The sequence below is a fragment of the Ailuropoda melanoleuca genome, chromosome 2, assembly GCF_002007445.2.
Source record: "Ailuropoda melanoleuca isolate Jingjing chromosome 2, ASM200744v2, whole genome shotgun sequence".
NCBI lineage: Eukaryota > Metazoa > Chordata > Mammalia > Carnivora > Ursidae > Ailuropoda > Ailuropoda melanoleuca.
Genome location: NC_048219.1, coordinates 191,146,486 through 191,173,082, shown reverse-complemented (window position 1 = coordinate 191,173,082; position 26,597 = coordinate 191,146,486). Strand labels below are relative to the sequence as shown.

Genomic DNA, 26,597 nt, shown 5'->3' with positions numbered 1-26,597 from the left:
TTTGAAGAAACGCTGATGACTCACCTTCTGCCAGGGACGCGAAAGCATTGATGAGCCGGGCCATGTACTGCCGCACCACCTCGCTCTTGGAGTGCAGCAGCTGGAGCACGCGTCTCTGCGGGGACAGTCACCCAGAGAGGGAAATGATGGCGTTAAAGAACACAGAGCTAAACACACGCCTCCTCTACGGGTCTGCTGTTCGCTGCCTCTGTGCGGATTTATTACAGGTGAAATAAACAGGCCAAAGTCAACACTTCATCTGGAAATCTCAATTTCTAACCGATCTTTTATGAGAGTTGACAAAAACAAGCTATTCAGACTTCTAAGCTGAAAGACTGAATTATACAGACCGCTTAGCCAGGGACTGGCATGCGGGAGGCTATGCCGTTTGCAATGATTGCTGCTCATGTGTTTCCAGGTTAATGATGGATCCAATACATGCATCTAATTTTGCTCCCTGCAAACCACAGTAAAATCTCAGTGCATGGATTTCTTTTTTAAAAAGATATAAATTCTAAAGGACAGAGAGACAGCATAAGAAATTTTAACAAAACAATTGCAGAATCAGGAATGCAGGGTGGTGACAGACTTAGCAGACCCAAGAATGCCAAGTCTTGAAGGCAGCAACGGACAATGAGGAATTACCCAATTAACAGCACTTAATCCTCAAAAGGAAAAAAAAATAAAGAAGAATGAATGAAAGCTGTTAAAGCAGCAGCTGGATCCCACTCTTGTTGCTCCTGGACTACTGTCTTCCCGCATACTTCCCACCATCGGTCTGGGGGTGTTCCTTTGCGAGGGTAACAAGAAGTGTGAGGACTTAGTTGCACAGGTAGCTAGTCAGGGCCAGGGTCCCCAGCAAGAAAGTATGGAGTCAGGACAGCTAAAATAAAATAGCACTGACATCCTGTTTTGCAGCTTAGACAGGACCACACTCGCATTCTGTTTTGCAGTCTTTGCAAAAATGACTTCTGCAAAATGTCCTAAAATAAGACAATTAACCACAAAGCATTTGTCAATATCATGGGCAAGGGCCAGTTAAGACCTAAGCCCCCAGATGTCAGCAAAAAAAGACCATCAGCACAGAGACATTAACCTAATAGGTAGACAGATACGTGCCCAGAGCCCTGATTGGCACGACTCAGCACACCCTGACTGCTTAAGATAGTTCGGCAAAAAGAGATCCTAAAAACCCCTAAACTTAGACACTCTGGGGGCAATCCACTCGGGCCCTCCTCCCTCTCCAGGAGCTTTATACTCTTGCTCAATAAACTTTGATTTGCTGCCAACTACTCTTTGTCTGGTCTACTCTTCATTCTTCGAAACGACGTGACCAAGAACTGTGGGCACTACGGGAGACAAAAATCCTATAACAGAGGGGTACACGTGGCACAGGTGAGCAGGGCTTCTACACCCAAACGGGGAGAAGGGACAGTGCCTTAATGCAGAATGAATGCTGAACAGAGAGCACCCTATCCTCTTCTACCCGGCTCCCAGAATGCTGCACTCAAATCCTCACCCTCTAGGTAGGAGATCAGAAGACTCTTTTTGGAGGAAAATGACCAGCCCAAGAGAAAAGAGTCAGAGGTCCTAAAATCAGAGGTTCCTACTAGAGAGCCCGCCTGGATCACCCTCAGTGGGGTTCTGCGTCTCCAGGCCCTACCGTCACACAGAATTTCCAAACGGCTTTCATTCCCTGCACCCCACCCCAGGAAAACATCATGAGATAACCAATGTCTACCAGAAGCCCAAGGCCAAGTTTCCAATATGGGAGATAAGGTCAGAACAAATGCGCGGGGGAGGTAACCTGAAGGAAACGGGACTGTGCAGGGAGAAGAAAACCAGAGATAAGCAAACGTGTCGCTCAGAGTAACCTCCGAGACACAAGAGGCTGTACTCTATCCATGAAAAAGATTGCCATAAAAAGGGGGAGTGAAAAACTCGACAGAAGGGTTGGAAAATAAAGATGAGGAGATCTCCCAGAAAGTAGAGCAAGAAGAAAAATATGGAAAATATGAAAGAAAAGACACAATTAGAGAATCAGTTCAAAAGGTCCAACATTCAGAGAGAGAGAACTGAGAAAACAGAGAGGAAATCATCAACAAAATAAAATCAAGAAAAGTTCCCAGAACTACACTTGTCAGATGGAAAGAGCTCACAAACCACTCAAAACAATGAATCAGAAAACACCTCATGAAAGACATCAGTGGGACATTTATTAACAATGGTGATAGAAGACTCAACAGGATGCTAGGGAGAAATAACCAGGCCACATGCAAAGGATCAGGAATTAGAATGGCTTTGGACTTCTCAACAACAACACTGGAACCTAAAGGACAATGGAGCAAGATCTTCCAAATAATGAAGGAAAATTATTTAGAACCCAGAATTCCATACAAAGAATAAAGACATTTTCTGACATATATCATCTCAAAAAAATCTACTTCTCACCCATCCTTTCTCCAATAGTTATTAACTATAAGACGTTCTCCACCAACCTAGAGAATAAGAAAGAATAGTGATTCTCGAAAGTGTGGTCCTCGACCAGCAGCAGCAGCATCACCTGAAAACTTGTTGGGGACGTAAATTCTCAGGCCCCATCCCAGACTTGCTCAATGGAAACCACAGGCGCCCAGTAATTTGTGTTTTAATGAGCTTTCCAGGTGATAAGACTGCACGCTAAACTCTGAGAACCGCTCAGCTATTAGAACTCGCTAAACAACCGGTCCAATTTCTGGTTGAAAGGTCCAATTTCTTTGGTGTCATGGTGACACGGCATCCATTCTGCTCGAGTTTTCCTGCTCTGCAGATTCTTGGACATCTTAAGATAGCTCCAGCTCATTCCTTGCTTAAACTAAACCATGGCAATTAAAATTAATGACTCGGGGAAGAAATGCCATTTCTTTGATGGCTACAGAGATCATGGCAGTGTGACAAATATCACAAAACCTAAGACGTCTTTCATTATAGAACACTTTTTTTTTTTTATAAATACAACCAAAAAAGAAAAGAAGCCAATTAAACTACAACAGGACATCAACTATTAGATATGCTCCAATTTCCCAGAATCCTAAAATGGGGGAAAAATGCACAGATTCAATGAAATAAGATAGTTTTAGAAAGATTCAAAATTGAATTTATTCTTTGAATCTGAGTTTGTAAAGTCACAATAACATATTATTCTGTTGCTTCATGCCTGATAAGTTGGTTTCAATTCCATAACAAAAATAAGCAGAAATAAAAGTAAAAGGAAATAAGTCAAAAATTTGAGAGACTATTTTTCAAACTTAACTCTTTCATGGGAGCAGTCAGACTACATTCAAAGAATAAACTGGCAACTCAAGGTTCTCGAACGCCTGTGCGCAGGATAGTCTAACGTGTGATTAGCCTCTGAGGGGTGCTTTCTCATCGGCGATCTAGGGGTGCTGATACGCCACCCAGTGCACACCCTGCGAAGCTTCAGAATAGGGAGGTAAGGTACTTAGATCATTTTGGATAACACTGAATGGAGATACTGAAATGCAGTGTCTTTATATAGTATTGATAACAGGTAACGGGGTGAGGAGTGGGGAGGGAACTGCCACGCATTGGCTACTCGTGGGGCACTGGGTTAGATACTTCCCACATGTGACCAAATGCAATCATCCCTACAACTTCACGAGGCAGGTGATGGCTCCTTCTCCGAGATGGGAGGCGCCCTGAGACCCAGTAACTTACATAAGGTTATCTGGCTCCTGGGCAGTAGGGCAGAGGTTTGAAACCAGTTAATCTCACTCTGGATCCCGTACTTTTCCCACTGCATCATCAGACCTGTCTGGTCCGAAACTATATACAAATATAGTGTTAACATATTTTAAGTCAGGCCCAGATGAAAAACAAATGAATTGGCTTACCTGCCCTGCCCGCCGTAAGTCATGCTGAGCTTGCAGGACTCATGGCTAAGCAGCAGAGTGAGGGAAAGAGTTGGGATTTTGGGAAAAGGAAAAATGACAGGAAAGAACTCCAGAGTTGAATTAAGCAGTTCTAACCTGTGTAGGATTCTATTAGAGGTGAAAAGTAGGCCAATGTCTGGGGTGAACAGCAGATCTCACCAGCTAACAGGAGGTTGACATACAATCATTAGGCTGAAAATATCCTATAAAGTCAAGTCTCCACCCACTGCTAAGATCATCCCCTCGAAATGAAGGCCCTGGATGGGCTCTGGCCCACCTCTCACGGACCTGGCTGTGGCTGTGACAATCCAGGAGGTCGTTGCCGATGTAGGCTTCCAGAACGGTCTCCCTCTGCTCTCCAGGATGGGATGTGGTCAAGCGCTAGAACAAAGAAAAAGAAAAGTAGCAGACCCAAGTCTTAATATGGAGAAAAATATTCATATAGTGGGTGCCTTTTAAATGGCAGAAGCAGTAACTACACGTTTAACCAAAGGAAATAATAACCTGGTGGGGAGCGGCTACCCAGGCCACCAGTCAACTAACAAGAAGTTATGATGTTCTACTCCTAAAGGGTGATGAAGGAGTCAACTTACACACATGAAATCTCCAGAGAAGGGAAGTGATAAAATGCCCAGACGGTAAGTGTACCAATAAGGGACAACCCACAAACACCTAGAGGTTTTCTCACAGGAAGGGGCTCTAGAGTTGGCCCCTGAAGGACGAGCAGACTATTAGCCAGCACAGGGAAGGTGAGCATGATGGCGAGTGGGCGTGGGCAGGGGAGGAAGTGTGGTACCAGTCAGGGAGGCGTGAAAATGCACGGCACACGCAGGGGAGAGCTCAGTGCCGGGTGGGCACGGGCAGGTTGTGGAGGGCATGGAGCCAATGCATCACCAACAAATTAGACTTTATACTATAGGGACTGATGCAACGATTGTGTGTGTGTGTGTGTGTGTGTGTGTGTAAGGGGTAGGTGGGTAGAACTTTGTAGATTTTGAAAGTCTTAAGTCTCTTGCATTTAACACAATGAATTCACTTACTGTCTAGTGGGCTAGAAAAAAAATGTTGTATGGGGAGTGTGTGAAATGTGTGTGTTTGTGTATATATGAGTGTGTACAGGCATGAATTATATGAGAAAGTCACATAACTAAAGTAAGCAATTGTCCTTGCTTTTCTGGGAAAATCCTACTAAAGACCCCTGAGACTGTGGGCCCTGCCTCTGGCCGAGGAGGAGCTGGACATGTAAAGAACCACATAGCAAGAAGACAAGAGCAGCAGACCCCCTCAAGACTGAAAGGTGGAGGCCTCCAGAGGCGGGTGTCGAGGACAGACTGGATCCACCACCGCCAAAGAGGAAGGCCCTGAGGGGGGAGAGGGCTATATTAAAGGAGGGTGTGCCAAGAGTGTCACACGTGGGGGCTGGAATGGAGTGGAAGGGTGAGAAGCTAGAGTGGAACACAGACAAGATAAGATCTTAAGACAACTGTTTTTTTTTCCTGGTTATTCTGTGACAACATCATTCACTCGGCAAAGGAATACCCTGTCTCATCAAGAGGCTCGGTAGCACGGAATGAGAGGAGGGGCTGGGTGGACAAACTGGGAGCCAGAGAATGAGTCTGGTAACTTGAGCAGACAGACGCAATGTGTGGGTCAGGAAGGGCCCCTGGATATGACTCGTGCTGCCCACCCACCCTATCAACTGAGGCAGACTTCACCAGCTGACCACAGGACTCCTTCGGTGATCCTGGATGCATCTCAGAGTTCCCTCAAGACCATATTCAGGAAGCACAACCAACCATCAGAAGTGCAAGGGAGGAGACCTTTTTCTACAGAGATGGGGAAATTACTCAAAGCCATTTTGATGCCAACACACCCTGAAATTCAGGGATCTGTGAGGGGCCTGACACTATTACAGCCTAAGTTAGAATGGATCATTCAACCAGTGTTGGCCTAGACCTGCAGTCTTCCAAGTGTTGTCTGGGGAATCCTAGAGGTCTCCAAAGACCTTCCAAGGAGTCTACAAGGTCATGATTATTGTCATAATACTACTAAGATGTGATTTATCTTTTTTTAAGATTTTATTTTATTTCTTTTTAAGAGTCTATTTGAGAGAGAGAGAGAAAGTGCCACAAGCAGGCAGAGGGGCAGAGGGGAAGGAAGAAACAAACTCACTGCTGAGCAGGGAGCCTGATGCGGGGCTCAATCCCAGGACCTTAGAATCATGACCTAAGCCGAAGGCAAATGCTTAACTAACTGAGGCGCTCAGGCGCCCCTAAAGATTTGGTCTTTTTAAGTAATCTCTACACCCAGGGTGGGGCTTGAACTCACGAACTCGAGATCAAGAGTCGCATGCTCTACTGACTGAGCCAGCCAGGAGCCCCTGATTTATCTTTTTCGTGGTCAATCTCTCAGAGGCTATATGAACTGTGACACTGTGATGAATCAATTGGGGAAGCAGATGTGAGAATCCAGCTGTTCCTCCATCGGGCCAGACATTAAAGAACTTTGCCAAAATGTAAAACAATGCCACTTTCCTTACTCATTTTTTTTGTTTGTTTGGAAAATAGTTATTTTTTATATTTAAAAAATGTTATTTATGTTATGTTCTGGGTTCATTATTATAGTTCATCTTAAATGAATTAATATTTAAAATGTTCTCAGTTTTAATTTCTAATACTATAAATATTGGTAGATAAAATTCACATAAACTAAAGCCTTTGGGGTCCTCAGTAATTTGAGTGTCAATGGGTCTGAGACTAAAAACCTTGAGAATCACTGGCTTCACTGGGACCAATCTGAAGAGTGGGAAGAAAAGCAACAATTCAGAGGAGGCCTGGCTTCCCTTAAAGACTGGTTCAGCGGTGTCCTCCCCTGCCGTCCGCTGGAGTGGGACGCCTGGAGGCAGAGGTCTTTGTGAAGCTGTCATGACAGAATGACTCTGGGCTCTCACGCACTGACCCGCTGGCTGGGAGGGTGGCTCACAACTGAGGATGGGGACAGGCTTGAAACTGCGCACAGCAAAAGGCCGAGGGAGGGCAAAGGCAACTGCGAGGTCAACACCCGGGTTTTGCCAGGAGGCCAAGGCTGTCTTCAGAGGCTGTTTTTACCTTTAGCTCTTCGTGCTGGCAGGCAGCGCGAAGAAGTATTTGTAGTAGATGGGTTGCAAGATACAAGCAAGGTAGCTAGCCAAGAAAACCAGCATGGTCTTTTTTTCCCCCCTTGACTTCAAGGGAAAGGTACGTACCCAGCGCAGAGCCTGCAACAAGAAGGCTTTCAAGCGGTCGCTCCCCAAAATCAAATCCTTCTTCAGCTTCTCATAATCCAAGGAGGGCAGCAGTGGGACATCCTTTAGTTTCCTACTCAGCAACACAAGTTCAAAGAGAGAGCAAAGGGCAAAAGGGCACATTCATGAGACCTTCTAAGTATCGGGACACCAGGGGCGGCCCACCTGTTTTCTCTGCTCCTGGAACGAAGTCCAGGCTCCCCGCCCCTCAGCGTCATCAAGCTCCGCTCTGCCTTTTCTGTGGCTGTACGGGGCTTTGCTGAACATCTTTCCCCAAACGAGGAGTCCCTGCCTGACCAGACTGAGAAACCGCTGCATTAGCACTGGGCCAGGGCTCCGTCCAGTGCGGATGGAGTCACCCTGGAGGCGCCAGAACTTGCCGACGGCTCAAGTCCTATTTAGAATCTGGAGCAAAGCCCAAACCGGCAGCGGCAGCAGCAGCAGCAGCCCGCCAGAGTTCTCCCCAAAAACCTGGAGCCACTGCCCGCTCAAGCCTGAGGGACCGAACCGGGGGGATGCGAAGGACAGAGCAGGGTTAGGAAAGAATGGCGCAGAGCAGGTGCAAGTAGACCCCACGGCGCTAAAGGGTGTGTCAGGAAGTAGGTTCAAATCTGGGAGAGGATCAAGCAGGCCGGTGTGCACGCCCTCCTCGAGAGGACTCCGGGGGAGCCCTCAGGGGAAGCCAGGTTTCCCCTGCGTCTCCAGTTTGTTCTGTTCCACAGGAGGAGACTGGAGTGCGCACCCGCACCCGGAGAACCAGCGAAAAGGGAGTGAGGCCTGTGGTCTAGTTAACAACACTACCTACGTTAACGTCCTTGCTTTGATATTGTACTCAGCACCCAAGATGTCACGGGGCGGGGGGACACAGTGCAGGGAATATTAATATTAAGATCAATACTCCCAGCACAATACTAAATGGGCACTCATGAGGACTTGGTGAAAAGATGCATGATGAAAGGTTCTTGGGGTGCCCAGCTGGCTCATTCGGTAGAGCGTGCCAACTCTTGATCTCGGGGTTGTGAGTTCGAGCCCCATGTCGGGGGTAGAGATTACTTAAAAAAATAAAATCTTAAAAAAATAGGATTAACGGTTCTCCTGCTTTTCATTGACGTGTAACTGAGATACATTAGTTGTAACATTCGATGTAGTGATTCGCCACTGGTACATGGTGCAACGTGGTCACCATATGAAGTTCTTGTGTTTCCTTTCCCGGGAAGAGAATTTTTAAGATTTACTTTCTCAGCAACTTTGAAATTTGCACTACGATATTATTCACTACAGCTCCCATGCCGTCCACTGCATCCCAGGAGTTTCTGTTTTATAAGTGTAAATTTGTACCGCTCGGTCTTCACCCATTTCACTCGTTTCATTAGTTTTAAAGGGTGGAATAGAGGTAAGGGTGGGTGGAAGGGTGGAAAGGAGGTAAGACTCCAGGGGGGCAGCATTTAGGGTACTGTAAATTTTCTTCATATGTGCCTAGAGCATTCAACTTTTCTATAATGAGCATGTATTACGTTATAAAAAAAATATCACATGGTTTTCTTAATGTTAGTTTTTAAAAGACAAAGTGAGATCCTCTCATAGGGCCCTGGAGAAAAGGCCAGAGAACAGGGCAACAAATGAGATCTCAGTAAACACCCCTGGGAGGAGGTTCGATTCTGTACCTCACACCGCAGAGCCACGCACAAGCGCACACTGATTATTCTGACACTTATTTTCCTGAGGCAGATACTACTGTGCTTAAAATGAACACAGATACTTCAGAAATCCAATTACAAACAACTGGCCAGTATTCTTCAAAAGTGTCAAGGCCACGAAAGACAGAAACTGAAGAATGACTTCAAATGAAAGGAAACACAGACACGACAACCACATCAACATGTGATCCTGGACTGAATGCTGGACCAGACAAAGGACGTATGGAACAGCCGGTAAAACGTGAGAAAGGCCTGTAGATTAGATGATACGGCACCAGCATTAATTACTGACTTTGACAACTGTACTGGGCTTACGCAAAATACCAACATGGGGAATCTGGGTGAAGGGCATAGGGGAATTCTTTGTATCATATTTGCAGCTCTGAAATCATTTCAACATAAAAAAAAGATTTTTTAATTTAAAATTTAAACAAGGTCTTATTCTAGACAAAAAAGTTCCATTTGTAAAGCCAAGTCGAAAACTGTTCTACAGCTGGGGTGCTTCACCTGGAGGGAAGAGAAGTCAGACGCGGGCCATAGTTACTTGCCCATAATGGCAATATTAGCCACTCAATTTATCACCAGCTAAGATGCTCAGCAGCCCCACATTTCTGTGGTCCAGGCACTCTCCCATTGTCTTCTTGGACATACCTTCTCCTTTGTCCTCTTTAGTCCCTCCACCGACTACCCCCTTTACTCTCTGCAGGTGACCTTGCCTCTTACACCACTGGGAGTAACACTACCAAACACTCAAAAGAGTTTAAGTGCCCAGCATCGTACTAAGAGTTCTATACACATGAACTCATTTTTATCCTCACAAGAAACCTATAAGAAAGTTATTATTATTGTCTTCTTATAAGTGAAGAAGCTGAGACACAGAGAAGTTACGTAAGTGGTCCAAGGTCACAGAGGGGGCGGCAGAGGTGGGATTTTAACCCTGGCAGTCTGTCTCATAAGCACCCCATTATACAGCCGCCATCTGAAGAGAACGAAGTGCAGGGTCAGTGTCACACTCAGGACTGAGGGAGGAGGCAAGCTGTGTCTCTCTCAGGTGCCTGAGTAATCTGAGAGCATCCCCTGAACACCCACAACAAGGAGGGGGTGCTCAGAGGGTCACCAGAACCCACCCTGGTCCTCATGCCTCCACCAAAGGTTCTCAGCTTCCTTGTTACTGCAACATACACGCCGGATGAAGTTCCTGAACATCAGACACCCACACAGATGACAACCTAATCGATTTGGATAGGAATGCTCAGGCATCCACAAAGCTATCCTGTGGCCCTGGTCACATGTGAGCCAGCAAAGAACGCAAAATTTAGACGTTGCAACACTCTGTTGACTGCCCTATGATAGAAGATTAATCTCTATAGAATATCATAGGAACAATTCAACAATTTTTTTCCATTTGATGCTCTCTCTCCAAAATAAATAGAATTATATTAAAAGATATTTTAGTTTAACAGTATTACTTATAATTACTGGTATTTCCTTTATAGCCACACAGAGCTCCAGCTAATCAAAGGCACCCCTCTAAGCTAGGCTGTTAAGATGAATGTTTATTAAAATTACTTTGAATTCCAGTTTTACCTAGAGCTGTTCTCCATCATAACAACTCCTAAGATCAATTACTTACCCGGGTGCCAAGGAGGCTCTTAACATGGTTGAAGCCTGGGGGTGGGGGTTGGAAACAGAAGGAGAAAGACCGTGTTAAACAGTGAGAGCAATGCATTAATCCTAAATCACTGTACTCACACAAAATCAACAGATTTCAAAGTTGATCCGTCAGGATTCTCCTATCATAATCATATGTGATTTAGAAATTAGCCCAAACAGGGGTGCCTGCGTGGTTCAGTCAGTTAAGTGTGGGACTCCTCTGTTTTCAACTCGGGTCATGATCTCTGGGTCATGAGATGAGCCCTGCGTTGGGTTCTGCGGGGAGTCTGCTTGTCCCTCCCCTCTGCTCCACCCCCATCCCCCAGGCTCACAGGCACCCTCGCTAGCACACACTCTCTCTAAAACAAACAAATAAATAAAATAAATAAAATAAAATAAAAATAAAAAGAAGATAAAAAAAAATTAGCCTGAACTAAAGTTAAGCAACACATTGCTCAAGCAGTTCCCAAGCCTCCTACCACCCTTGGTTTGTTCCGACTTTGCTCCAAGGAGTACTCTGTAAAAAAAACAAGTGGGTTCTCTGCAGCCGAACTCCCAGAGGTGCTTAAAGCTGCCTAGTCAGATGTCACAGAGAACAAGGCAACAGAAATCACTTTATTATCCTGATTTCTTTATTAAGATTTTCTCTTTGAGTATAAAAATAACATGCACTTTGTACCAAGTCAAACCCTATAGGGGTGTTCATAGGTGTTTATAGAAAAATCCTCCTCCCACCGTACTCCCTTTTAATCCTACTTATAGGACAAATCACCGCCCACTTTACGGATAGTCCGTGTCCCACTTATTGTTTGCTTTGTTTTGTTTTTGCCACTACAAACAATGCTGCCTTAAACATGTACTAAAACAGACTTGAGAAACAAAAAACCAAATGCTGTGTGTGGTGCTTGGTTGGACGAACTCAAACCAACTGTAAACGATATTCTGAGACAAGAAAGGAAATCTAAGTATGGGCTGCACGGTGCTGTATGATACTGAGGAATTCGTGCCAACTGTATTTAGCATTGCAGTTATATTTGGTTTTTGTTTTGTCCTTATCTGTTAGATAAATAGACTGAATTATTTAAAGTGATAGAATGTTTGGGATAGGTTTTAAGGAACTCCAGGGGAAAAAAGTAAGTAGAGAAGAGATCTCAGTCCCCTGGGGAGCCCCTCCTGAAGCAGCCAGCAGGCAGTGGTTCTCGGTCCCCTCTGTGTCACCACAGCTCTGGAATGGTCATTATTCACACTTATCGCATTGAACCGTGATTATTTTGCAATGATTTCTGTGCCTTTCTCCTTTAGCAAGACATTGAGTTCCGTAACGGGTGGAGATATATTACCCTCAATATGTGTACCCAGCACCTGGTACAGTGCCTGGGCATACAGAGGCGTGTGATCAACATTTGTTGAATGAATGAATGAACGCATGAATGAAGACCGACTCCCCAAGATGGGCTCTCCGCAATCCTTGACTGATTTAATAATAAACTGGCCCTAGGGGATGACTCCATTCTCCGTTGCTTCCATCTGCAGTATTTACAGGGCACACAGATTCCCACCTTGGAGATAGCAAACCTCACTTTTAAATGGCTCATGACCATGTATGTTTTTATATTTTTTAACCCTTGACTTTTTTTTTTAAATTAAAGGAAATGCCTATTCCTGTTATTGGCTTAAGTAGCAAGGAATTGAGAAAATAAATTTGAAATGTATCTAAATTACTCATTTAACACATTCAAAAGACCAAGAAGACAAGATATTAAGTCAAATGAGTCAAATAAGGGCACAGACATATTAAAATATTAGCCTAATATAAATACAAAATAAAAATATTTTTAGGGGTGCCTGGGTAGGCTCAGTCGGTTAAGCGTCTGCCTTTGGCTCAGGTCATGATCCCAGGGTCCTGGGATCAAGCCCCATATCGGGCTCCTTGCTCAGCGGGGAGCCTGCTTCTCCCTCTCCCACTCCCCCTGCTTGTGCTTGCTCGCTCTCTCTGTGTCAAATAAATAAAATCTTTAAAAAATATATTTTTAAAATTATTGTTATTGGCTAATTCATACATCCACAAATAAAATTCATCACATAGTTAAGAAAATGTTTCCTGGGGCTCCTGGGTGGCTCAGTTGTTAAGCATCTGCCTTTGGCTCAGGGCGTGATCCCGGCGTTCTGGGATTGAGCCCCACATCAAGTTTCCTGCTCTGCTGGGAAGCCTGCTTCTTCCTCTCCTACTCCCCCCGCTTGTGTTCCCTCTCTCGCTGGCTGTCTGTCTCTCTGTCAAATAAATAAATAAAATCTTTAAAAAAAAAAAAAAGAAAGAAAATGTTTCCTAACACTTATTTACTTTTAAAAGATCTTATTTATTTTTTTAATATTATATCTTTTTTAAAAAAATATTTATTTAGGGACGCCTGGGTGGCTCAGTTGGTTAAGTGTCTACCTTCAGCTCAGGTCATGATCCCAGGGTCCTGAGATCGAGCCCCACACTGGGCTCGTTGCTCAGAATCTCATCTCTCCCTGAGCAGAGAGTGAAATGGAAGCATTATGCCTCCAGCGCTGCTCAGCTGCAGGCAAGGAACCTGAGCCTGGCGCTCAGCCGTTACTGCTCCCCGAGGCCAGCGGTCATGGGGTGGGGACAAGGATGGATGGGGGCCATATGAGGTCAACGTCGAGAAGGGGAGCTTTGCCCATGCTCTGTGACCTCAGAAAGTGTTCTGAGAGATCGGTCTAAGCTGTAACATGACGGAGTGTCTGCAGATGTACCAGGTGGGACTCTTAAAGAGTCTTTAGGGCGCGGCTGAGTGCTGTGAATCTCAGAATACGGCATGTTATGAACTTCATGCATCAGCGGCTGGCTTTGGGGAAACCCTCTAGGGTTAGTGTCGGTAGGCACTTGCTTTGGAAGAAGCTGCTCTATAGGATGGTAGCAGGTGTGTGTGGCCCGGGAGGGTCAGAGAGAAGGAGCCACGACTTGAGGCCAGCAGCAGCTGCTGAGCCCTGAGGTCGTGGAAAGCACTGTTTGGGGCTGGGAACCTAAGTCCAGGCCCACTTGTCACCAGCCTCCCCGCCCCGGCCTCGGGACTCACGCTGAACGTCTGTGGCCGCCTGTGCTGCATAGGGGAGCAGGTGAACAGGGGAGGCAGGCCCCCTGGTGGGTGATCTCAAGGGCAGACATAACCTAGAAGAGGTTAAATAACCACAGTGGGAGGAAACACGCCTTAGCCGTGGGTCAGAAGAGGCCACAAAAGCCGGGGACCCGAACAGCAGCCCCACCGCACGGAGAAGGGACATTGCTACTGCCAACTCTGCAACAGGAAGGGGTACTTGCACAACACGGACTGCAGGGCTACGTGCAGGAAGGGAGGGCTGAAATGGAACACTGTGCATGTGGCATTTAGAAATGAAGCTCAGTCAGTGAGGTGGGAGTGCTGAGTTCCTGAATGTGCTTCCTGGGCAGGTGGCTCTCTGGCTTACCGGTCACCAAGGGCACCACCCTGGGCCCTGCCTCCACCCTGTAAGCTGCGGGCATCTGAGAGCCTGGGGCTGGGCAAGGTACGTGGCAACATGCTCACTTGGGGAAGTGATAGGGGCCGGGGTGCTGAGGCCCCTTGGGCTTTCTGTGACCAGAACTGAGCATGGAGAGACAGGTGGGCATTAGATCACAGAAGTCTGTGGACTCCACGCTGAGCACTTTGGACCTAGAGCAATGACAGGTATTAAGCAAGACAGTAACATGATCGATGCCTGCACGTACCTACATCCCTCCCGAAACTTCAGGGCCTAAATAAATAAGACACAAACGCAAAGGTCACCCCCGCTCCCGCGTGCATGAGTATTCAGACAGGTGAGAGCTTTGAGACTGAGACCGGTTAGGAAAGGTTGCTTTAGCCAGGACAGAAAGAGGAAGAGCCTGAACACACACAAAGCAACAAAGGCATGGGGCAGGAGGGAGGAAGCCGCTCAGATCCCTAGGACTGCCTGAACATAGGGCCCAAAAGAGGGAAGAGGCTTGGATGATTCTCAGGTGTTCTGTGGAGTGTCATTTGCCAAGGCAGAAAGTACAGGAGGGGAGACCACCTGTTTGGAGGAAAAGATGAGCTTGTTTTTGGATGCAGAAATGGTGTGCCTATCAGACAGTCACGGGGAGAAGGCTTGTGAGTCTGGGTCTGGAAGACAGAAGAGAAATCTGAGCTAGTGGTACAGTCACTCTCTGCCCCATCACAGTCCCATCCACTGGCGGAGATCAAAGGTGGTCAATCCTCACACACCAGGGTCAGTTCAGGTACGTGATGGGCACTGGGGTAGGAGGTGTGGCAGGGAGCGGCAAGCTAGGTGTGCAACTCATCCTCAGTGCACGGCGTACGAGACCCAAAGAGGCTGCCTTGAGACACAGTGGCGAGGCAGACACACTGCAGGCATCTTGCTGAGACTTAAGAAAGCAACGTACGAGACAACGTAAGGTCTGAAGGTGTTGAACTTCAAGCCAGAGCCACCGTCCACACAACAGCAAGCTTTAGAAAGATTCCTCCTCGGTAGAGCAGCGCCAAGCAGTGTTTCCTGAGCCACTGCACGAGGCCGTCCCGAGAAAGGGTCACCACCACCGCTACTGCCACCAGCCCCAGCCCCCTGCAGGTTTTTATTGCTAAGAAGAATGGCTGATTTTGAAGTAAATGCCTTCTAAGATTCGCATGTCCTGAGCCTTAAATATAATATAAATATCATATAAAAAATATATATGCATATAATGCAATCACACCTGGCAGTATTTTAACTTATATTCCCAATGGGGTCTACTTGGCAGTTGCTGAAAATGAGTTAATTCCCAAATGGGCCATTTTTCCAAATAAGGATGCATTTAAATGGAAACTTCTCCAGCCAATGAACCCGAAACCTAAACAGGAACCACTAGGTGGGACTTGGGATTCACACATGGAGCTATGCTTGGGTTTCCACCTTTGGAGTCAGCCCTGGACTCTGTATCATGGTCGGTCCTCCCCCTCCCCACTCCCACCTTAGGATGGACATTCTACGTGGGTAAAGACGGTCACTCTCCTCCATCAGGCACTCCTTCCCTGGGGTGCCTCTGCATTTGTGCTTTCCCAGTACAAACAGAGGGCTAAGAAGAGAGACATCCATGGTGCTTTCCCATGCTATCTGCAGGATACAAAGATGTGTGCTGCATCATTACTAGAAACAGCAAAAAACTGAAAAGCCACCTAAAGGTCTGCAAGAGAATGGTTAAATGGACCATACAGCTTTTAAATTAAAACTCTAAAAGATAATGAAAATAGAAATAAATCCAAAAGGACACAGAAAACTCTTTAAAATGTACTAAGTTCAAAGACATAGTTGCAGAGTGATGTGTATAATAAAAACCTTAATTCTATACAATTTTTAAAGTCTGGAAAGATGAATGTGAAACAGTCACCAGGGTCACCTATGGAGGAAGAGGAGATGGGGAAAGTGTGAGGGAGAGAAGGGATTTGTATTCGCTTTACTGTTAGATTGTTATATATTTTCCAGTGAGCACATTGCGTATTACTTGTACAATCTTAGAAAACAAAAAAATCCCTGCCTCTTGTGCCCCAGGGGAGAAGCTTCCCTTCTTACAATGATCAGATCACTGAAAATATAAACTCAAAGTTATCTTGTCTCCCAGGAGATACTAAGTCATGGTCTGGAGCCTGAGCTGGTAAGGACTGCAGAATGACAAACCAGGGGGTGGGGTGGCAACAGGCAATCAAACTCGGAGGGGCCACCTGAGAGAGTTCTCTTTTTAAGAAATCAATCCCGGCATTATTAGTCTTTCTGGGAACATCGGAATTTGACCACCAGCTCTGCTCATGTGAGTGGAGTTCTGGACACAGTTACCTGAGCATGAACTAGGCCCCACTCATGGCGTCTCCTCTGCAGGGCCCTGCACCAGTATAATCCCCCTGATCCAGAGGTGAATTCCTGGCTTTGTGGGTTTGGGAGAGAACTGGGCACGCATCACCCTGCTCCCTGCTTCCCGGGTGGGGGAAGATGTGCACTCCCAGGGAGCAGTGGTCAGTCCTGCAGCCCTCTGGCCCTCGCTGCCAGCAGTGCTGGGGGAGGGGAGGGGCTTGGCCAGAGCTGGCCGTGACTGAGTAGCCATGTTTCTTGGATGCCAGGATTTAAATATAGGAAACCCACCTGTCTACAAAGAAAATCCACATTCTCCAATATAAGCTTCATCAGAGTTGATGGCAATATTGTCAGCTTCTTTTTCCTTTACTCTTTTGTCCTAGTTTCCAAATGGCTCAGAACTCAGGGTTTTAAAAGGGTGTTATTTACTGAGTCCTTCTGAACTTTCAACACTGAGTGAGGCTGCAGAAGGCCAGATTCTTAACAGCCAGTTTTAAAACCAGTATCAAACTAACTAAACTTTATGGATACCAGCAGTGTTCTGATGGGCCCGGCCCAGCTCCTTTATAGGGTACAATGAATTGGAACACTCAAGGTCAACAGAACAGAGGGAAGCTGATGGAGAACCACACTAAAGGGCAAGCTGGGCTGTGTCCACCTCTTTATCTTGAAACTCATGGCCTTGTGTTTGGACCTAGAGTAGAACTTGAACCCCTGGCAAATAAAAGCAGCCCTCCTCTCCTTCTAAATCCTCAATCCGACAATTCAACCACTACACTTCCTATCTAAATTGTACCCTAATTTCTTCTTCACACATTATAAATCCGATATCATACATTGACTCTAGGCATGCCCAGTCAACTATGTTCTATTATACTTTTACAAGGACATTCTTTTACAACGACTCATATCTACTTTTTATCATCTTAGAGAGAAATCTACAGGAATAATAAAAGACTATTTGCAGCTTTTATTGCCTGTTCCTAAGTCAGTGACTCAGGAGAAGAAAATGGTTAGGAACTAAGATAAACAGAGCTCATCCTGTCTCCTCTGGCTTCTAAGGCCTAGAATCTGTACCTTAATGTGACTGTAACAGGGAAGGATGATAGCGCTCATCTCTTGACAAAAAAACATTAATGTCTAATAGGGCAAAATAAAAGATATGTTGTATTCCCCTCCTTTTTAAACTGCTTCTTATTGACATATTAATTTTAAACAAGCTGGATGCATCACTCCGCCAACAGAAAGTGAAAATATAAGGATGCTTGCATATGCAAGATAGGATGGGACTTTCTAACACAGACCTGAAAAACACTTAAGTATTTGCTGAACTAATAAAAAAGTGGAAGGGAAGGAAGAAAGGAGTAGTCCTATTAGCAGACACAGATCCTGCCATGCTAATTACTGCTAGAAAGCCATCATTTTTGGTAAACACGCTCCTTAACTGACTTACAGCTAAATGTACAGTACACAGACAGTCAACTCAGCCAGTCCTCGGGGATGTGGCTCGAAGCCCCTCATCCTGAAACTCAGTGTCTCTGTGTGCTTTCCTGACATTTAAAAATGGCCGATTCCCTAAGATTTCTGCACACTAAAAGCACTGTGGCCACATTCTAAATATAATAGAGACCCTGCAGCATCTATTTTTTTTTAAAAGATTTTATTTATTTATTTGACAGAGAGAGCGAGCACAAGCAGCAGGAGTGGCAGGCAGAGGGAAAAGCAGGCTCCCTGCTGAGCAGGGAGCCCGACACGGGGCTCAATCCCAGGATCCGGGGATCACGACCTGAGCCGAAGGCAGACGCTTTACCGACTGAGCCACCCAGGCACTCCCCTGCAGCTTCTATTATCCACATGTCCATGCGTTGCGTGGTCGCCGCCACCCATGGCTCTACAATGCTTCTGTGAGCAGCCGAGTGACGGGATCAAGGACATTTGCTGTCTGCCATGTTACTAAGTCCTTTCTGTGAAGATCCACAAAAAAACCCCGGCCATCTAAAGGGCCCAGAGAGGGCATCAGTGGCCTGGGAATGGTCTATTTGGGGAATGTATGGGGGGCTCGGGGCATTCAGCTCACTGCTGTGCCTCCCAGGCTGTGTGTGTGTAGTACGTATGTTGTTTCAGATGGAGTGAAACGTAGATAATAAACATTATGCAACCGTCTCTCTTCCTTGGGAGTAAGTCATGTACCCGCTTGCGGGCCCTGCGGCACGGGCCGCGAGGCGTCTGGCAGCTCTGACATGCATGTTTTGTACTGGCCCCAGGCAGGCTAACTTGTACTGTCCTACACTCATTTTCCTTTAACCACAATTTCTTTCCCCCCGATCCCCCCAGCGTTACTGAGATGTAGTTGACAGAGGACACTGTGCAAGTTTAAGGTGTCTGAAGTGCTCCACTGACACACGTATATATCATGAAGTGATCGCTGCAATAAGGTTAGTTAACACGCCCGTCACCTCACCTCAGTTACTTTGGGGTGAGGACATTTAAGATCTACTCTCTTGGTAACCTTCCAGTATATAATAGAGTATTGTTAACATTAGCCACCACACAATGAAGTCCCAGAACTTACTCATAACCAGAAGTTACACTCTTTGACCAGCATCTCCCACTTCCCTACCTCCCAGCCCCAGGCAACCACCACTCGACTTTCTGTTTCTATGAGGTTTTTTTTTTTTAAAGATCTTATTTATTTATTCTACAGAGATAGAGACAGCCAGCGAGAGAGGGAACACAAGCAGGGGGAGTGGGAGAGGAAGAAGCAGGCTCACAGCAGAGGAGCCTGATGTGGGGCTCGATCCCATAACACCTGGATCACACCCTGAGCCGAAGGCAGACGCTTAATCGCTGTGCCACCCAGGCGCCCCTGTTTCTATGAGTTCTAACCACAGTTTCGTTCTTTCCATCTTCTATTTTTTAATTTCTCTTATTTGCATTTTCTCATATAAGCTGCTTCAGACCTACTTGAGAATGAGGTATACATTTTTTCTTAATACTAAAAAAGGCCTCTGCTTGTGAAGAGCCTAATATTAATGTGCAGACCCTTTCCCTTAGTTAAAAGCCGTAGCTCCGTCCCACGGGGGAGCCTTGGGATCCCTCAGCATTTCCTTCCGAACTGAGTATGTCTGGCTCCACCATTTAGCCTGTGGCCCAGGCAGCAGGTTGGGGTGAGCTCCAGGGACATGGGTTCAGAACTTGGAAAACATCTGCAGGAGACACTGGGGTACTCACTCCCCGGGTTAAGAACCCCAACTCAACACCACATGCCTCCAGATGAGCTATCCTAAGAAGGACGCAATATCACCTAAGTAATATTTTGCCCTGGGAGGCAAACCCTGAATCTAATCACAAGGAAATACAAAACACACAAAGAGAAATGCTCTATTTTTTAAATGCGGGAACAACTATAAAGGACGCGACTCAAGTGACAAAGTGGAAAATGCCCAGATTAGATAAGAATATCATAAAGACATTAAATTTACTGAAGTGGATCATTGTATGGTTACATAAGAGAATACTCCTATTAAAAAATGAACTCTACACTGGAGTAAAATGCCGTAATATATGTGATTTATTCTCAAATGGCTCAGAAAACAGCCTGTGTGTGTGTGTGTGTGTGTGTGTGTGAGAGTGTAGACAAAGTAAACAAATGGGCAAAATGCTAAGAGTCGCTGAATCTGGGTAAAGGGTATACAAGTGTCCCTTGTGCTATTTTTGTGACTTTTCTTTTTAATTATGCTATGTTAGACACCATACAGTACATCCTTAGTTTTTGATGTAGTGTTCCATGATTCATTGTTTGCACATAACACCCAGTGCTCCGTGCAATACGTGCCCCCCTTAATACCCACCACCGGGCTAGCCCATCCCCGCACCCCATTTTTGCGGCTTCTTTGTAAGTTTGCAATTATTCCAAGAAAAAAGTGAAGAAAAGAAAAAAGAGAGCACCTGTCTTTGACTGTACAGCCTCCAATGTGGCAGTTATTTTAAAAAAGAGAATGAAGTTTCCTTCCTCTCCTGTTGATTTGATAATTGTTACCAGAACTTGGCACCGAACAGCTCCGACGGGAAGAACAGCCAGCGCCTCTCCCACCACCCCCGGGACGCCAGCCCCCAGCTGCTCACTCCACAAACACAGCTTTCTTTTCCTTCCGGGACTTTACAGACCTCCGAAGCCAGCTGAAATGCAGACCCCTGCATGTTATTTGCCCTTGCTCTTTCATTTTTTTAGTTAGGCTATGTTTAAATTTGGGGGCAGCCACGGGGCACGGAGACTCACCGTCCCAGGCCTTGTGAAGTCCACGCTGTGGGCCAGGCTCTGCCGCATCTGGTCGCTGAAGAGGCGGACACACACGCTCTGGAGGTACTCCGGGGTGATCTGCAGAGAGGACGCCAGGACGGCTGGTGAGAGGCCCAAAACTCCTCCAGGGACATCATGGGCCCCAGAGATTAGCAGAGCTCTCACCACTCTTCCTGTAAGGTTGGCAGATGGAATCTGCTTTAACAAAGGAGCTCTGGGAGCTAGAGCACTGGCCTGACAGAAAAAAACCACTAACATGCTACAAGTATGATCGTGGGCTATCATATTTTAAGTTCTGTAATTCCATGAGATGTACTCTCACCGTCACGTAAAATGAACTGATTTTAAACCATTTCTGTGTGTGTGTGAATTCAAGCAAGAAAGTCAATTGGGTGGCCAACGTGTGGTGGAAAGAATGGTGGGCTTAACATCAGAAAATCTGGGCCCAAGCCCTGGACTCGAGAAAACCAACATCTCTGCCCCTTGCCTTCTGACCTGTCGAGTGAAACGAACAACGTCTGCCTCCGTGGGTCATGGTGACAGGGTGAATGAGATCAGGCATATGCCTGGCACAGGCCAGGTCGTTCTCAACGTGCTTGCAGGTTGAATGACGGAGACATTTTTTATCGAGTGCCGGCCAGTGTGAGGCCGCACTGCTGTCCCTGTCAATGGCACTCGATTCTGGCCTTTCTTTAGCGCCTCTCCCGCCCTCTCGTTAGCTACTGTAATTCAGGACTGGTGTACAGCATCTCAGGTGGTAATCTCTGAATTTTTTCTTTTCATTTTACATCTTTTCTGTTTACAAAAAGAATGCACATTTAGGGGCGCCTGGGTGGCACAGCGGTTCGGCGTCTGCCTTCGGCTCAGAGCGTGATCCCGGCGTTGTGGGATTGAGCCCCACATCGGGCTCCTCTGCTATGAGCCTGCTTCTTCCTCTCCCACTCCCCCTGCTTGTGTTCCCTCTCTCACTGGCTGTCTCTGTCAAATAAATAAATAAAATCTTTAAAAAAAAAATGCACATTTAAATTGCACAAGTGCCCCAACCTCTCCCCAGTCGCATCCGTCGCCATATGCCAATCCCTGGAGGTAACTATTAACCATTTTGCACACTTCCCGCCTTTTTTAAAATGCCTGATTGCTGGAGAGGAAGCTCCTTCTCCCCGGGCTCATGATTCCATGTGGTGAACTCCCACATGGTCATGTCACTGGCCCCTCTTGGCACCCTCACTCAGTTGTCCCCATGCGAGGACTATGCAACCGATTCACGAGTTAGAAAGAGCTGCAATGCGGAGCTGCACCCACTCCTCTCCTTGGAGGACTCCATCGACTCACTGGAAACTTCAGGTCTGCTTCAGACGCAGGAAGACTCTGTGCATCCGTAGCAGACGTCCGTGCTCATCCCCTGACCCTCAGAGCTCCTTATGAAGTGACTCAGACAAAGCAGCGCCCCATCCCATCTCAGGCCTGGGCTTGCCACATTATCCCACATCCATTTCCTCTGAATTTCGACAGTATCAAAATGTAAACATTCCTTTCTCATCCTGTATTTTTAACCTTTCCTTTTATATCTTCTCATTGTCTATAACCTAAAAACACATCCAAATATAGTTCATATTTAAAAAGCACCATCCCCTTCCTCTATCCTAGGTCTTCATCTATCGACCCCCGGCTCAGTATTCTTCCTTCACGGCCAAGGTCCTTGAGAGAACAGCCCATGTTTGCTGTCTCAGCTCCCCGGGACCTCCCAACACACTACAATTAGGCTTCCAGCTGCATCACTGCATGGAGACTCAAGTGGCAAAGGCCACCACCACTGACCTTCTAAACATCAAAATCACTGGACACTTTTCAGTTCTAGTCTTTTAAAGTTTTCTGTGGCCTCTGAGACTTTGCATCAACCCCTTACTCCTGAAACTGTTTCCTCCTTTGACTTCTGAAACAGCTACCAGAACCATTTCTTTAACAAGTAAATTTGATTGTTGTCACTTTCTTGCTTAAAACAGGTGAATGAGGAAAGGACACAAATAATCAGTAGACTAAAAAGCAAAGTAAAAATGGCCAACAAATATATTCAGCCTCATACATAATTAAAGAAATGTAAATTGAAACATTCAGAACATCAAGTTTTACTTACCAAACCGGGAAAGAATTCAAAGTATAATCAAAGTATAATAGTGTCTAGTGTTGGCAAGTGTGGGGAGAAATAAATTCTGATACAGATAAACTCCCGGGAGGGTTTGGTAGACATCTCTGAAATCTCAGGAGAAATAATTTGGCAACATCTATCAAAATGTTAATCCCCGTAGGGGTGCCTGGGTGGCATAGCAGTTAAGCGTCTGCCTTCGGCTCAGGGCGTGATCCTGGCGCTATGGGATCGAGCCCCACATCAGGTTCTTCCGCTATGAGCCTGCTTCTTCCTCTCCCACTCCCCCTGTTTGTGTTCCCTCTCTCGCTGGCTGTCTCTATCTCTGTCAAATAAATAAATAAAATCTTTAAAAAAAAATGTTAATGCCCATAACCTTTGACCTAACAGTTCCACTCTTAGGATCTTACCTTACCTGTTTTCGAAGGTACACAGCACATACAAGAATGTGCACTGCAACTTTTTTTGTTCTAGCAAACAAAAAATCTAAACGTTCACCCTCAGAGAGCTGATGAATTATGGTTCACCCTTACAACGGCATAATGCGCAAGCCTAGGAAAGAATGAGGGTAGTGTGGTCATGTGGAAAGATCTCCAAGATATACTGAAAGTAAAAGAGCAAGTTACAGAAAAATAATGGGTCATAGGATCCCAAGTATGTGTAGGCCGCATGCACACACACGCATATGCATAGAAATATTTGGAAATAACACACAGGAAAATGTTCATCGCAAATACCAGTAAAGAAGGGACACCAAGAAACTTAGTATAGACTACTCAGACTTGTTCCAATTTGTTACCACAAACATGTATACTTTTTTACATTAAAAACAAGCCAGTTAAAAGCCTGGTCCTGGGCCCTACTGTCATGTCCCCTCCCTCCCCATGTGGTGGCAGCAGGGGCTCACGTGCCCATCCCTGGTCAATGTGTCACACCTGATGCCACATCGACTCTGGCTCTTTGGGCAGAGGAAGGCATATGCTTTTCTTTTTATTTATTTCTGTATTGTTTGAACCTTCTAACTGTGTGCCTGTATTTGGTACCAGAGGTCACAGAAGCCACGTTTGGTTTCTTCCTGATACCTTTCTGTTCTAAAGAGAAGTCAACACATGCTATTTTTAAAACTAGAAAAAAGCTAATTTGAAAAGTCCAATTTTTAAGGTATACATTTCAAAAGCTCCTCACTCACTACAGGACAAAGCAAAATTCCTAAGTATGGTCTACAGGTCTCCCCAAGATCTTTGCTGATCCGTCTTCCCCACATCATCTGCCAGCCTGTGGCCGCCTCCCCAGCTCCTGCCGCTCTGGCCGCACCAAGCCATTTCCAGCAGTTTGTGGGCTAGGTTTTTCCAGGAGCAAAGAGGTTTTCAGGACAGGCTACTAAAACTTATTAAAAAGCTACTAGAGTAAAAAACACAATGCATTCCTGGCTTAAGAAGTCAGATCAGGACCGCCTGGGTGGCTCAGTTGTTAAGCATCTGCCTCCGGGGCAGAGCTTTACAGAACTAATACATGCACATGAGTACGAAACTGGGAAATCAGAATAAGATCAATAAACTGGATCTGGTTGTTGTATTGTACTATAGCTATGCAAAATGTTACTACTGGAGGAAACTGGGCAGTGTGCCAAGACTCTCTTTGTACTATTTCTTAAAATTGCATGTGAACGTACAATTATTCCATTTTTAAAGCAAATGTATATTTCCACAAAGAAATTTTATTATACTTTCTAATTTTTTAGTAAGTGAAACACTAAAGTCCTTCCCATTAAAGTCAGGAATAAGACAAGGAGGCCCATAAGCACATTATTTGACAATATTCCACAGTCTTGACCAGTATGCTAAGAAAAAAGAAAAATCATTATAAATAATGAAACAAAACAAAACAAAAATATCATTATTTGAAGATGATATGACTGTCAACCTAGAATACAGGAGAATCAATCAAAAGAATCTACCAGATTAACAGAGCTCAGAAGGGTAGCTGGATATAAAATCAATATGTGAAAATCTGTTACCTTCCTTCACATCAGCAGCATATTTCCCCCATTTTTATGCCACTCCATATTATTTTTTCCGTTGCCAGACAATTTGTTCTTTGCTAATGTTAAGAATAAGGTAGACGAATAAAGATGTGGTCGACAGTGTGTCAGGAAAAATGGATAAAATACTGCAAGCAGCACAGTAACTGGTGTGGAATGTCAGCGTGGGCTCCTTCCTGTACTTGGCTTTGTGAGGCACAGGGGCAGGTGTCACACGCTGGGAGTGGCCAGGAATCCCAACATCAACACGGCCGATGCTCTTGACACTTCTTTAGCTCCAGACAGACACACGAGCAACCGGGGATCTTTCTTACCATCTTGCCACTGACCGTGGCCTCCAGAGAATCCACCAGCTCTGCTGTGACCCCGATGAGATTGTGGTAGTCCGCCTGGATCTTATTGTACCGCTTCAGGTATGTCATTGACCTTCGCTCGGCTTCCACCAGCTGCTGGTGGAGCTGCTGCGACGTTTCTGGGAAGACAATATATATTAAAACAACAGCAAGAAAACCCCACAAACTAAAAAAAAAAAATAATCATATTCTTCTCAAGGGAGTATCATGCCTACTTTCAGAATATTTTGCTATCACAACGAACTTGACATTACTTGTGTTTCACACTTTGCTGCTATTTCTCAACACGTTTAATTATTAAGTGCTTTTGTAACCACTGATTTTCAATTTCTTGTCTCTGGTAGTTCAACTGAACCCATCACTGGTTTTCCTCACACAATCTATTCCCTTGACTGAGCTCCATGCAATTTCTTTTAGTTGTTTTCTCTACGTACAAGAAACAAACTCAGTGCTTCCACAATCAGCTCAAGCACTGCATGAGCCAAACCTGCGTCTTTCTCTGTTCTTGCCCCGTGAGGCTGTCTGGGGGACAATAAGTGTCTGCAGGACAGTTCTTCATTTTAAGTAAAGGTTAGGCTGCTTGACTAATGCTGAGAAAGCTAGAATCCAGAATTAGGTAAGGTTCCGGGTGCTCACTCTGCCAGCTTGATAAAGCACAAACCACCCCACTGGGCCTTAGAGCAGGCAGCCTTGGAAGGTGCTAGGGCTCTCGTCTTGGACTCCCCACTGGGGGCAGCACTTGATGGCCAAGCCACCCAGGACACAGCTGGAATAGCAAATCTTCATCAATGTCAATTTTGCCCTATCCTACTTTCCCCCCTTCCAGAAGGCTAAGTTTGGATAGAAGGAAATGACGCTGCCCCCAGACCCAAGTTAACTCCCTCATGTCCCAATCCAGGTACTGTGTAATACTTAAAGTCATCGTTTTAGAACACATTTCATCTATACAGGGAGAGATTTTAAAATAATAAAGACCCGGGCTCAAGCCCCTACTCTACCATTTTCTTGCTGGATATCTTGGGCAAGACACTTCACTTCTCTAATACTCATTTTTTTCTATTTTATTTTTTAGAGAGAGAGAAGATGCGCACACATGTGTGTGTGCAAGGAGGAGGCGGGGCAGAGGGAGAAAGAGAATCCTAAGCAGGCTCCACGCCCAACACGGAGCCCAACAGGGGGCTCCATCTCATGACCTTGAGACCATGACCTGAGCTGAAATCAACCAACTGAGCCACCCAGGCGACCCAGATTCTCATGTCTTAACCTATGAAATGGGGATGATGATAATGCCCTTGAAGAGTTACTGTGAGAT

General features: G+C 45.7%; 1 protein-coding gene across 13 annotated transcripts in view; it reads right to left on the bottom strand.

The window, feature by feature from the left end:
- Positions 1-26,597, bottom strand: part of ARMC9 (armadillo repeat containing 9) — a 151,103-nt gene that overhangs the window by 92,921 nt on the left and 31,585 nt on the right. For all 13 annotated transcript variants that reach the window (XM_034655378.1, XM_034655383.1, XM_034655379.1 and 10 more), the window contains 6 exons: positions 25,247-25,404; positions 20,728-20,826; positions 10,546-10,580; positions 7,177-7,288; positions 4,221-4,313; positions 25-115 (listed from right to left, as the gene is read on the bottom strand). In XM_034655378.1, the coding sequence (XP_034511269.1) occupies positions 25-115; positions 4,221-4,313; positions 7,177-7,288; positions 10,546-10,580; positions 20,728-20,826; positions 25,247-25,404 (588 nt within the window). The remainder of the gene's footprint in view (positions 1-24; positions 116-4,220; positions 4,314-7,176; positions 7,289-10,545; positions 10,581-20,727; positions 20,827-25,246; positions 25,405-26,597) is intronic.